Source organism: Physeter macrocephalus, chromosome 17 (assembly GCF_002837175.3).
Source record: "Physeter macrocephalus isolate SW-GA chromosome 17, ASM283717v5, whole genome shotgun sequence".
Taxonomy (NCBI): domain Eukaryota; kingdom Metazoa; phylum Chordata; class Mammalia; order Artiodactyla; family Physeteridae; genus Physeter; species Physeter macrocephalus.
Genome location: NC_041230.1, coordinates 1,357,613 through 1,371,853, shown reverse-complemented (window position 1 = coordinate 1,371,853; position 14,241 = coordinate 1,357,613). Strand labels below are relative to the sequence as shown.

The window sequence follows — 14,241 nt, the reverse complement described above, 5'->3', positions numbered from 1 at the left end:
GAATGATGAATAATATTCATTCTATTGGGCTTCATCTCTCATCTGCACAGCAGATAACAGAGGTGTCCACCACATACAGCTTTGAATGAATTGATGTTATTATCAAGCTTGTCATAGTTCTAGTTCAAAAAATGCACACCAATAAATTTTAGGTGTTAGACGTTTGGTATGTTTTTTAGGGGGGCAGGATTGAGTCAAGAGTATAAAAATTAATAAAATGTTTTTGGAGTACAACTTGCAATTACCCAATTTAAACTTTTGTCTTAGAGCCACCAATCAATTTTAAGAATTGAAATTCAGTAGAAATTATCTTTGTGAGAACAAACACGTACAAGGATATTCATGGCATCAATTTTGACAATTTTAAGGAAATAAATAATCTTGTGATTGTTACAAAAACTTATTATTGCATCTTGCATTCACACCTTTGGATATGCTCCTGCACAGTAACTGTGACCAATGTGTCCAATGGGACAATAGCAAGCTTGACACCGAGGATAGAAATAGACTTGCCCACTGAGGCATGTTCTATTTGTCTCTTGGAGCTCTTCTGACACATTGTAATAGAGCCCAGGTTAGCCTTGGGATGAGAGACTATGTGAAAAGTGGCCTCAACCATTCCAGGAGAGGCTCAGATACATCAAAAAAGCCACCTAGATCATGTAGCCCCCAGTCAGGACAGCGCACACCAGACAGTCCGTCAACCCACAGAACAGAATTAATATTATAATTAATGTTTGTTGTCTTTAGACATTAAGTTTTAGAGAGGTAGGTTTGTAATGCAGTCAAATGTAACTAATACCAATATGAATGTACATTAGTAGGTGATGGGTTAAATAAATCATGGGATGTCTCTTCATGAACACCATGCAGACATAAAAAGAATGAAGAAGATTGTTATTGGTACAGCTACTATGAAAAACAGTATACAGGTTCCTCAAAAAATTAAAAATAGAAGTACCATATGATTCAGCAAGTCTACTCCTGGGTATATATATCCAGAAAAAAAAGAAAACTAACTTTTTTTTTGAAAACTCTAATTTTAAAAGATACGTGCATCCCAAATGTTCACAGCGGCACTATTTACAATAGCCATGACATGGAAAGCCTAAATTTCTATTGACAGATAAATGGATAAAGAAAACGTGGTATTTATGCAACGGAATATTATCCAACCATAAAAAGAAGGAAATCTTGCCATTTGTGACATTGAGGGCATTTTGCTGAGTGAAATATGTCAGGCCAAGAAAGACGAATATTATATGATCTCTCTTATTTGTAGAATCCAAAACCCCCCAAACTTGTAGATAATAAAGAACAGATTGTGGTTGCCAGAGGCTGGAAGGGGGTGGGATGGTGGAAATTGTGAAGGTGGTCAAAAGGTACAAATTTCCAGTTATAAGTAAGTCCAAAAATGATGATGATAATGATAATAACAATAACAGGGTTGTTAGCCATGAGGGAAATGCGGGTTAAGCTCAAGATTAGATACAACCACAAACCTAATAGAATAGGACAATACCAAGTGCTGACGACGATGAAGAGCAATTGAATCTCTCATCTATTGCTAGTAGAGTGGCTAAAATAAAACATACTGAAAATACCAAGTGCTGGAGAGGATGTGGAACAAGTGGATTTCATACACTGCTGGTGAGAATGTCGAATGGTATAGCCACTCTGGAAGAGAGTCTGGTAGTTTCTTTTAACGCTAAAATAACTTACCATATGTCCTAATAAGCACACACCTGAATATTTATTATAGAGGAATGAAAATTTATGTTCACACAAAACCCTGGATGTCGATTTACAGCATCTTTCCCTATAACAGTTGAAACCCAGGAAACAAAACAAACTTCTCTGAAGAGTGAATTGATAGACAAACTAATACATCCAGTATGTATACTACTCACTAATAAAAATAAAACAATACAACTCAAATAAGTCTTAATGGCAATTTGCTGAGAGACAAAAAAAACCCAAAAAGCTTACATGTTCCTCATTAATAAGAAATTGTAAATTTGTATAAATAAATACAACTTATTTATATAAAATCCAGTTATAAAAATTATTTTGATAACATTCATAAATGACAAAATTATATTGATGGAAAACAGACAAGTGGTTGCCAGAGGTAGGTTTGGATAGAGGATGTGAGCATAAAAAAGTAGCATGAGGGTGTCTGTGTTGATAAAACAGTCGTACGTCCTGGGGATGACGGTTACAATGAAATCTATATATGTAATAAAGCACCTTAGAATTAAAAAAAAAATGATTTAAAAATTCATGTAAAATCTAGTGAAATCTAAACTCCAAAGGTTAGGAGTTAACAGTATACTACCAATGTCATTTTCCTGGGTTTGATAATAAAATATGGTTACATAAAATGTTTTTACTGGAAGAAGTTGCAGAAAGGATACTAGGGAATTCTCTGGACTACTTTTGCATTTTCTTATAAGTTAAAATGATTTCAAATTATAAATTTTATAAAAATAACTTTGAAGGTGGTTTTGTAAAATATTTGGTGATATTTATAAACTTAGTTAAGCAAGTGCAAGTACGTGTTCATATTCAGTTTCCTTTTAAAGAAGTTCAGTATGATAAATTTACAAATATGTTTATAGCCGAAGAAAAGTATGAGCTAATCACATATGAGGGTAGGCATAGAACACTCTTGCATCATATATAACAATAAAAATCAGTGATGATAAAAGCAGACTTCTTTTTAAAACTATGGAATTACTGACAAGGCCAGAAAGGAGATTCAGGTGCATTATCTGATATATGATGGTTAGATTTGTAACAAAAAGCACTTAAACATTTATCATTTTCACAGAACTTCATTCCTTTTTAAGTCCTTTTTAAGTCCTCTGATATTTAACTAAAGATGCTCTACCTTTAGCATGTTCATAAAGGTTTTAATTTCTATATGATTTCCTGACAAATGATGAGGCAGAATGTATCACTGAAATCCTGCCATATATACTATCCTCTTAAAAGTTTTTCTCCAGTGTGAACTCTGACACTCACTGAGGTCTTCTTTCTGGGGGAAAGACATTCCCGTGGTCATCATATCTCCTTTTTTAAAAAAAAATCATATTTCTATGAACAATGAGCTCACTGATGATCAATGAAGATCCCTGATAATAAAGTCTGTCTTCCCACTGAAGACTTTCCTAGTCTCTGCATTCACAGAATTTGTCGGGGAATATAGAGTATATACTTTTCAGACATATAACGAAGTCAGAAAGTTTTGCCCAAGGCATCTCCACACTGAATGTATCAGAGTTTTTCCAACATGTTTTCATTGACAGAAAATGTGAGGTAAGAATCACTAAAGGCACTACCACATTCACTATATTCACCAGGTTTATCTCCTGCGCAAATCCTTTCATCTCCTCAGGGCACACATCTGGTAACAGGCAGTAACATGATTACGTTCTGCTCTGCTAGAAACACTGGTGTTTAAACAAAGTCTTAGCTGCCACAGAAGGCATTTCCCCAGTCATTGCATTAATGGGGCTCTTGTTCAATCGTAAGTAATGAGCTGTGACTCTCTGTTAAAGGAATTTCCAACTTGAGCGAATCTACTCATTTCTCTTATGTGCATTTTCTTATGTTTAACAAGGTTTGACAAGTGGGAGAAGGCTTTCTCACAATCACTGCAGCCATATGGTCTTTCTCCTGTGTGAGTTCTTTGATGTACATTGAGAACTGACTTCGTGGTGAAGGCTTTTCCACATTCATTGCACTCATAGGGTTTCTCTCCTGTGTGAATTCTCTGATGGGTAATGAGACCATACTTGTGGGAATAGGATTTTCCACACTCAGTACATATGAAGGGCGTCTTTCCTGTATGACACCTCTCATGTTGTATGAGGCATATCTTCTGGCTGAAGGCTTTTCCACACTCATTGCATTCATAGGGTTTCTCACCCGTGTGAGTTCGCTGATGTATAACAAGAGTGCGCTTTGTGGTGAAGCCTTTTCCGCATTCGTTACATAGGTAAGATTTCTCTCCCGTGTGAGTTCGCTGATGTATAATGAGAGTGCGTTTCACAGTGAAGCCTTTCCCACATTCACTGCATATGTAAGATTTCTCCCCTGTATGAGATCGCTGATGTACTATGAGATTACTCTTCACGGTGAAGCCTTTCCCACATTCACTGCACAAATATGGTTTCTCTCCAGTATGAGTTCGCTGGTGTACAACAAGATAGCGCTTCATGGTGAAGCCTTTCGCACACTCACTGCATACATAGGGTTTTTCCCCTGTGTGAGTGCGCTGATGCACAATGAGATTGCTCTTCACGGTGAAGCCTTTTCCACATTCACTGCACACATAAGGTTTCTCTCCACTGTGAGTTCGCTGATGTGCAATCAGATAGCGCCTCACTGTGAAGCCTTTTCCACACTCACTGCACATATAGGATTTCTCTCCTGTTTGGGTTTGCTGACGTACAGTGGGACTGCTCTTCACAGTAGAGACTTTTCTGCATCCACTGGTTAAATGGGGTTTGTCTCGTGTTTGAGTTTTCTGATGTTTAGTGAACATGACATTTCTGGAGAAGGATTTCTCACACAGATCACACTGATGGAGTTTGTCTCCTATATGAATGCTCTCGTGAGAAATAAGCTGAGATTTCCTGATGCATGTTTTCTCACTTTCAACGCAGGCCTGGGATTTCTCTATTTTGTGAGTCCTCTGATGCTTAAGGACTTGGAACTTAGCAATGATGTGTTTCATACTTTCAGGAAATTCAATTCCAGAATACAACTGTTCACGATCACCATGTAGAAAGAATTTCTTATCTCCATTAAACTCCACAGGGTTCTTTATTTCATATCTTCTCTTCTGGTTAACTAAACTTAAGCTTGATTTCCAAGCTTTTTTACATAAGTCAAACGTATGATTTTGTATTAGGGCTAAACGTGTTTTGCTCAGATGAACACTCTTTCTAAATGCATTCTGTTCACTGCATTGTTGCAGGCTCTTTGGAAATCTTTGGTCTTGAGAATGCTCTGGCAGATGACTGTCAACTTTCCCGATTCCTAGGAAAAATGGAATGAAAGTGCTTAAAAGATGATATATAGTGGGGGGACTGGATCTTTATTGTCTACCATATGATCCCAGTACAAAATTATAAAGATGTAAGAGGAAATAAATATCAGATCCAAGAAGAGACAAGGAATATATTTAAAGCTAAATACCCACAAAGAAAGAGTGCTCATCTGGGGAGATGAATATGTGGAGCAGCTGTTGTGGGGGCCTCAGTCACCCTCACAGCTGTGACTCCTTCTCTTAATGACTAGAATATGACCTCCCTGACCACTCCCCTTGCTGGTTCTCCCTCACTCACCTGGACAGGTTCTATTCTGGATTTCGTTTTCTATTATGCATGGTTCTTTTCCATGTTCCAGCTTGGAGAGTGTATCTGGATTGGTAGCTTGATACCCTGTTCGTGAGAAATGATAGAAGACTTAGATACAGGGACTGGGGTACAGTATGTCAAGATGGGAAAATACTGCATTTTAGAGACAAAATTTCTTATATGCAAAGTAAAAGTTCTCCTTCAGTGTACAGGAGAGTATACCCTTTTGTTTGGGGCCACACAGGGGACTGAAAATATAACTCTTTGGAAGACCACAGTGACTGCAAAGTTTTCATCAGGTGATGGAGAAAAGGCCAGTGACTGGGCACCTCTAAGTGACACAGGGAGCTGTCCTTACCCAGTGACACCAAATTGTTAAAGTTCTCCAACATCACATCCCGGTATAGGTCTTTCTGGGCAGCATCCAGGAGCTGCCACTCCTCCCAGTTGAACTCCACAGCCACATCCTCCAGTGTCAGCAATTCCTGTAATAATAGAGTCCAGTTTAATATGATGGGAATTCTTTTTATCAATATGGAAGAAGCATGAGAGAAGTTGTTCTAATTTTCAATGTATAGCCTGCATCTATATACTTTTCTCAAATACATTTCAGTAGAAGCAAAATCCTATCTTTCTATCTATATATTTTAGCACCTATTTCCATTTGCATACTAAAAATATGCAAATGATATCAGGACAAATAAAGTATTCCTACATTACCATGAAACTTCACAGCAATATGAGAATCAACCATGAACAGCCTCCACATCCAGAATTTAAAAGAGTGTTTTTAATAAATGTAAAATAAACCCAGAAACTATACAAGATACACCCACAGCAAAAAAAAAAAAAAAGACCATTAAAGTTGATTAGGAAGATTTGAAAACAAAAACAAAGAGAAAATATAGTAATGGAGAAGCAGTATCCAAAGATCTAAAAGTGAAAATTTCAAGACTGATTAAACACTCTGAACTTCACTCAGGAATCCCAACAAATTCCAAGCATGAAGTCTATATATAGGCACATCAGACTAAAACTATAATACACAAAATATGAAGGGAAACTATAAAAGCATCCAGAGACAAAAGACAGATGACCTACAACAGAAACAATAGAACTCAGAAAAAAAATGGAATATTATCTTCAAAGTTCTGATTTTTGTGCCAGAAAGGTCAGACGTGAAGGCCACTTGGTATTGAAACACATGACTCTCATCATGGAGTCCTGGACAGCACTATCTTCTCCCAGATACATTGTGTGACAGTCCTCAGGAGTACTGCCAACCAAGGAAGCTCTCCTGAACTTCAGTGTCCAGAGATTTTATTGAAGCTTCATTATATATGCATGATTTATTGAATCACTGACCACATGGCTGAACACAGGTCCTTCCCCTTTGCTGGAGGCTAGACTGGTTACATATGGCTGAAAGCCACAAGCCTCTAATCACATGGTTGGTCTTTTTGGCATGGACAGCCCTCATCTTGAGTTATCTCATTAGCACAAATCATCTAGGGCCCACATGAGTCACCTCACAGCATAAACTATAAAGTGTGGTCCCAGTGGTCCAAGATGAAAAACAAAGACACTCTTATCACATGGGTAATTCCAAGGGTTTAGAGGTTACCTCCCAGGAATCAGAGATAAAAGTCAGCCAAATTCCTTATTACATACTAGGTATTCATGCCCCTGTGAGGTACCCTTCCCTTGAGCATGAGCTGAATTGTTTCTAAAAAAAAAAAAAAAAAAAAAAAGAATAGAGCAAAAGTGATGAGACACCCCTTTAAATTAGGCTATATATGATTTCCAGCTTGCTAATAGAATCTGTCCTTTGATGACTTTGATGAAACAAGATGGCATGTTAGGGGGGCCCACGTGACAAGGAACTCAGTGGTCTTACATGAGCAGACAGGTAGAAACTGAGATCTCATTTGAGTTCTGGAAATGAATTCTGCCAACAACCATGTAAGTGAGCTTAGAAGTGCATCCTTCCCCACTTGAGCCTTCAGATCAGACCCCATCCTAGGGCTTACACCTTGATTGCAGCCACACGATAGACTGTGAAACAAAGTACTCAGCAGTGATATGATACAAAAATAAACATTTGGTCTTTGTCCCTGGTTCCTGGCACCCTAGCTCCTAAAACACTTAGAATCTCCACAGCGATAAGTGTTTTTTGTATGCTAATGACATGACAGGTAGGGGGAGGGCACCCAGACACCTTCGGGATGGGGGCTGGTTGCTAGAGGAATAAACCATGTGATGAAACCTCCAGAGAGGGGAGAAGGGCTGGAGACTGAGTTCAATCACCAATGGCCAATGATTTAATCAATCATGCCTAAGTAATGAAACCTTCAAAAAACCCCAAAACTACAGGTTTGGTAAGTTTCCAAGTTGGTGAACACACTGAGGTACTGGAAGGGTGACACACCCCCATACCTTGCTCTATGCGTCTCTTCCATTTGACTGTTCCTGAGTTGTATCATGTAAATGTAAGTAAATAAATAAATCTGTAAATTAAGAAAAGTGCTTTCCTGAGTTCTGTGAGTTTTTGAGCAAATTATCAAACCTGAGAAAGGGATTGTGGCCACTCTGAAGCAATACAGATACAATTTCACAAAAAGCCATTAACAAGAATGTTTAATGTCACATGGTTTGTAATAACAAGAATATCTAAATATTCATCGATACGTGAATTATTAAATTATCACACATATATAATTTGGTGTTCATTGCATCACGTAAAAAAGAAGAAAGCTGGCCTGTAGATACCAAAATGTAAAGAATTCCAGTACATTGAAAACAGGCTGGAGGATGTCATAAAAATGACAATGGTGGCTCACCCTGTAGAGGTGGTTCATATATGAGTGTAATTCATGGTCAAGGAGTATTGATCTGTTATCTGTGAAGCTTGAATTGTTTCACACTGAATCTATTTCTTAAACTCAGAGTAAATCTCCACCACTGTTCACCAAAACATAGGTTTGATTATGTTACTGCATCATTTCAAAGGTCAAATATTTGATTTCTATCAAACTCCAATGGTTTTTTGCTCCAGTTTTATTGAGAAATAATTGACATATATCACTGTATAAGTTTTAGATGTATAGCATGATGGTATGATTTACATATATTGCAAAATGACTACCACAATAGGTTCAGCTAACATCCATCTTCTCTCATGTAGATACAATAAAAAGAAAAGAAAAAAATGGAAAAAGATTTTCTGCCTGTGATGAGAACTCTTAGGATTTACTCTTAACAACTTTCCTATATATCATATAGCAGTGTTAGCTATAGTCACCATGTTGTACATTACATCCCTAGTATTTATTTACCTTGTAACTGGCTTTGAGTGTAACTATAAACTCATGGAATTTTATATAGCTATACAGGTAATGTTCTTCAGTCAGCTGCACTCATCTTTCTTTTAGATGCTCAACTGGTACCAGGCCAGTGGTACTCTGGCTAGTGGGGAGCCCCTTAGAGTTATCAATGTTGTTAGGAGTATCATTCCATTCACCTAAGTGACATAAACCATTGAATCCCTCAAGAAGCTGGTCTGCTTTTTCCTCAGTCAACACATACCACGGAGCTTTTCGTGTTTCTCTGGTTGTGACGTCTGCCAGAGATAATGCAAAGTGACAGCTGATGTAACCCACAGGGCCCACCACAGGCACACATTATCTTCCAATATTAGTCACTTGATGTGACCCCTATGAACGATATATTCCTGATCTCACTTTGTCCTGATTTTGAATTCAGAGTCTAAGTTAATTTCTCCCCAGAACCCCATTATCCCCAATTTATACTTCTTTTAGTTAAACGGATTTTTTTGCAGGTCACCACAAATCCATTAGACAACCAAAGAAAGATATAACAAACCAAAAATCACCTGGACCTTGATCATCTTCTATGCTCAGGAAATAGTGAGTAACATGGATTCTGTCTTTTGTTTCTTCTGCATCTGCCATGTAATTCTTAGAGACAGAAATCTTGATGTTCAGTTAAAGATGTCCTCAGAAATGATATCCAACTCCAAGAATCTCCTCTTTCTCCCCTCATTCCTTCACTTGATCACTCTTTCTCCTGGGGAGCCAGGACCTGTGGGATGAAGAGCAAATTGACTTTGAGTGTACATTCCCTCTGGGCCCAGATGCTGTCACTTATCCTTAAATAAGGGACCCCAATATTTCCAACTGTTCCTTTATTTGGTGTCCCAGAGGCTTTCATCCTCTGGGGCAATAAAACAAGGTTTTGAATGTGTGAAATATATGCCTTTCTTTTGTGAAGAGGAAATGGCATGACTATTAAAGGGAAGGAGGGAAAGCAGAATCAGCAGAACATGATGCCTCGGGTGAAAGCTCAAGCAGATCAAGTTTACAGAAGAGGCCACATGGAAGTTTCCAAGGATCTGGACATTGTGCCTTTAAAAAGTATGTGTGCCCAGGTACCACTTCAAAAGTAAATGCTCAGTAGGTACACACACCGCAGTTGTTTTATTTTTAAAGTATTTTTTAATGAAGTTTTTTTTATGTGGACCATTTTCTTTAAAGTCTTTATTGAATTTTTTACAATGTTTTTCTTCTTTTTTTTAAAAAAATAAATTTATTTATTTTTGGCTGCATTGGGCCTCTGTTGCTGTGCGAGGGCTTTCTCTAGTTGTGGCGAGCGGGGGCTACTCTTCATTGCAGTGTGCGGGCTTCTCATTGTGGTGGCTTCTCTTGTTGCAGAGCAGGGCTCTGGGCATGTGGGCTTCAGTAGTTGTGGCTCGTGGGCTCTAGAGCACAGGCTCACTGGTTGTGGCACACAGGCTTAGTTGCTCCGCAGCATGTCGGATCTTCCCGGACCAGGGATTGAACCCTTGTCCCCTGCATTGGCAGGCAGATTCTTAACCACTGCACCACCGGGGAAGTCCCTGCTTCTATTTTTATGTTTTGGTTTTTTGGCCACGAGGCATGTGGGATCCTAGCTCCCCAATCAGGGATCCAACCCGCACCCCCCTTATTGGAAGGCAAAGTCCCAACCACTGGACCGCCAGGGAAGTCCCCACACCTCACTTTGAAGACCACAGTACTAAGCAAATCATTAAGATTGTCTATTTCTCTTTGTATATGAAAGGATTATTCTTGCCCAACAGAGGTTTGGCTTTGCCCTCAGTTCCTGAGAGGGAACCTATAAGCCCTTGGAATGCCCCACCCGATAAGAATGGCTTTGCTTACCTGGGAGGCTTGGGCCATACAAGATAGTCTATGCTAATGATGTAATTTATGGTGAGGGCCCTTGGACCACATGGTATCAGCTTGACCTCTAGAAGGGCTGGAGACTAAGTTCAGCCAATCATGTCTATGTTCACTGAGCCCCAGTAAAAACGCTGGACACTAAGAGTTAGGTGAGCTCTCCCTGGTTGACAATAATGATAAAACAAAAACAAAACCAGCAAGGATACAGCAGACTTGAACAATATAATCAATCAACTTAAGTGACATTTATTTAACACGACACTCAACAGCAACAAAATATATATTTTTTCAAAAGTACATGGAACATTCTCCAGGAAAGACCATATACTAGGGTATAAAACTGTCAATAAATTCAAAACAAAGGTAGGTTACAAGGTATACGACATGGAGAATATAGTCAATATTTTGTAATAACTGTAAATGGAGTGTAACCTTTAAAAATTGTATAAAATGTTTTATGTGTGTGTGTGTGTGTGTGTGTGTGTATGGCTTAGATGAAATGGACAAATGCCTAGAAAGAAACAAAACTGAAATAAGATTTTTTAAAAAATTTGAATACCTATGTAACAAGTAAAGAAATTGAATTAGTAATTAAAAATCATCACACAAAAAAAGCCTACTCTCAACTGGCTTCACTGTATAAAGCCAGGATTACTAAGATACCAAAGCAAGACAAAGACATTACAGAAAAAAAAAAAACTATAGAGCAATCTCCTTCATGAATATAGGTGAAAAATTGTTAACAATGTATTAGCAAAACACATGCAGCATAATATAAAAAGGATTATAGACAACAACTAAGGAGGATTTATCCCAGGAATGCCAGGTTGCTTTATCATGGGAAAATAATGTACTACTCCAAATTAATACAATAAAGGACAAAACCCACATGTTCTTCTCAAAGGATACAGAAAAGATATGTGACCACATTTAATACCCACTCATGATTAAAACTTTCAAAAAACTAGAAACAGAAAGGAAGTTACTCAAACTAATAAAGGGCAGCTATGAAAAACCAAAACCAACATAATACTTAATGGTAAAATTCTGAATGTTTTTCTCCTACAATTGAGAACAATGCAAGGATAGCTGCCTTAACCCATTTTATCCATTACTATACTAAAGGTTCCAGCCAGTTCAACAGGTAATAAACAAATAAATACATTTTAAAAACTTAAAGGTATCTGTATTGGAAATACAGAGTGCAACTGCTCTTATTCATAGACAATATGATTTTGTATATAGAAAATCCTAAGAAATACATGCAAAAAAATGTATTAGAAATAGTAAATAAGTTTAGCAAGGTTACAGGATACAGTAACAATATATTAAAGTAAATTGCATATCTCTATACTAGCAATGATCCAACCAATAAGGAAATTAAGGAAGCAATTCCACACACAATAGCATCAAAAAGAAAAAAAATACTTGGGAATAAATTAAAACTAATGGAAGACTTGTATATTGAAAACTATAAAATACTTCTGAGACAAATTTAAAGATATATAAATAAATGGAGAGACACTCCAAGCCTGTAGATTGGAAGATTCAATATGGTGATGGCAATTCTCCCCAGATTCAATGCAATCACTGTCAAAGGTACACCAGGAATTTTATAAATATGGAGAAGCTGATACTAAAATTTTCATTAAAAGAAAAAGAATCTAGATTAGCTAGACCAATTGTAAAATAGAATTATAAAGTTGGTGAGTGCTTACACTAATCTATTTCAAAATTTATTTTAAACCCATAGTAATAAAATAGGTACTGTATTGACATAATGATAGATACAAAAGTCAGTGCAACAGAATTGAGAATTGAGAAATAAATGCAAGTATGGTCAGCTGATTTTCAACAAAGGTGCAAGACAAAGCAATGAGGGAAAAGATGGTCTTTCCAACAAATAAACTGGAACAACTGAATATCCATTTCCAATTAAATTAAAATGGATAATAAATTTAAATGTAATAGCTAAAAATATAAATTACCTCAAGAAATTGAGAAGACAAGCCACAGGCTGGGAGAAAATATTTGCAAAAGACATATCTGATAAAGGACTGTTATCCAAAATATACAAAGAACTCTTAAAAACTCAGCAATAAGAAAACACAACCCAATTGAAAAATGGGCAAAAGACCTGAACTGACACCTTACCAAAGAAGATATACAGATAGCAAATAAGCAAATGAAAACATGTGTAATTAGGAAATTACATCATATGTAATTAGGAAGTAACAAATTAAAAAAACAATGAGATACCATCACCCACCTATTAGAATAACCAAAATTCAAAACCCAAATGCTGAAGAGGATATGAAGCAACAGGAACTCTTATTGCTGATGGGAAGGCAAAATGGTACAGCTGCTCTGGAAGACAGCTTGGCAGTTTCTTACAAAACTATACATACTCTTGGGACTTCCCTGGTGGCACAGCGGTTAAGAATCCACCTGCCAATGCAGGGGACAGGGGTTCGGTCCCTGGTCTGGGAAGATCCCTCATGCGCGGAGCAACTAATCCCGTGAGCCACAACTACTAGGCCTGTGCTCTAGAGCCCACGCGCCACAAATACTGAAGCCTGTGCACTCTAGGGCCCGCGTACTGCAACAAGAGAAGCCAACGCAATTCGAAGCCCGTGCACCGCAATGAAGAGTAGCCCCTGCTCGCTGCAACTAGAGAAGGCCTGCGTGCAGCAATGAAGACCCAACGCAGCCAAAACAACCACCAAAAACTATATATATTCTTAACACATGATCCAAAATCACATTCCTTGCTATTGACCAAAATCAGTTGAAAATGTATGTCCACACAGAAACCTGATCACAGGTATTTATAGCAGCTCCATCTATCCAGATAATGAATGAATATTATTCAGCACTAAAAAGAAATGAGCTATCAAACCATGAAAAGACAAGGAGGAACTTAAAATGCACATTATTAAGTGAAAGAAGCCCATCTAAAAAGGCTATATACTACACAATTCCAACTATATGACATTCTGAAAAAGGCAAAGCTAAGGAGACAGTAAAAAGATCAGTGGTTGCCAGGAGCTGGAGGGAGGGCAAGATGAATAGGCAGAATCCAGAGGATTTTTAGAGCAGTGCAACTGTTCTGTATGATACTAAATGGTGGATACATGTCATTTTACATTTGTCAAGACTCAAAGAACATACAACACCAAGAGTGAACCCTAATGTAAATTATTCACTTTGGGTAATAATGTGTCAATATGTAAACTGACTGTAACAAATTCAGCACTCTGGTGCAGGATGTTGACAGTGGGGAAAAGTTACACATGTCAGGGAACAGGGGTATATGGTATCTCTATGCAGTTCCCACTCAGTGTTGCTGTGAATCTAAAACTGCTCTTAAAAAAAAATAAAGTCATATCCTTATCTATCTATATCTATACATGCACACATAATCTTTCAGAAAACATATGAGACATTTCTCATGACCTTGGGTTAGGCAGAGAAGACATGTCACCAAAGCAGCAAACTATAAAAGAAGAAAACTGGACTTGTATTACATTTTGCACATCAAAAAACATTATAAAGCTAGGGCTTCCCTGGTGGCGCAGTGGTTGAGAGTCCGCCTGCCGATGCAGGGGACACGGGTTCGTGCCCCGGTCCGG

The 14,241-nt window shown here is 37.8% G+C and overlaps 1 protein-coding gene across 1 annotated transcript in view; it reads right to left on the bottom strand.

Annotated features, from left to right (window-relative positions):
- Positions 1–2,111: 2,111 nt before the first annotated feature.
- ZNF614 (zinc finger protein 614) overlaps positions 2,112–14,241 on the bottom strand; it is a 17,870-nt gene continuing 5,740 nt past the window's right edge. The window contains exons 2-5 of the mRNA XM_028477765.2: positions 9,262–9,470; positions 5,728–5,854; positions 5,358–5,453; positions 2,112–5,049 (exon numbers count right to left, since the gene is read on the bottom strand). Coding sequence (XP_028333566.2) covers positions 3,527–5,049; positions 5,358–5,453; positions 5,728–5,854; positions 9,262–9,276 — 1,761 coding nt within the window. The 5' untranslated portion in view covers positions 9,277–9,470 and the 3' untranslated portion in view covers positions 2,112–3,526. The remainder of the gene's footprint in view (positions 5,050–5,357; positions 5,454–5,727; positions 5,855–9,261; positions 9,471–14,241) is intronic.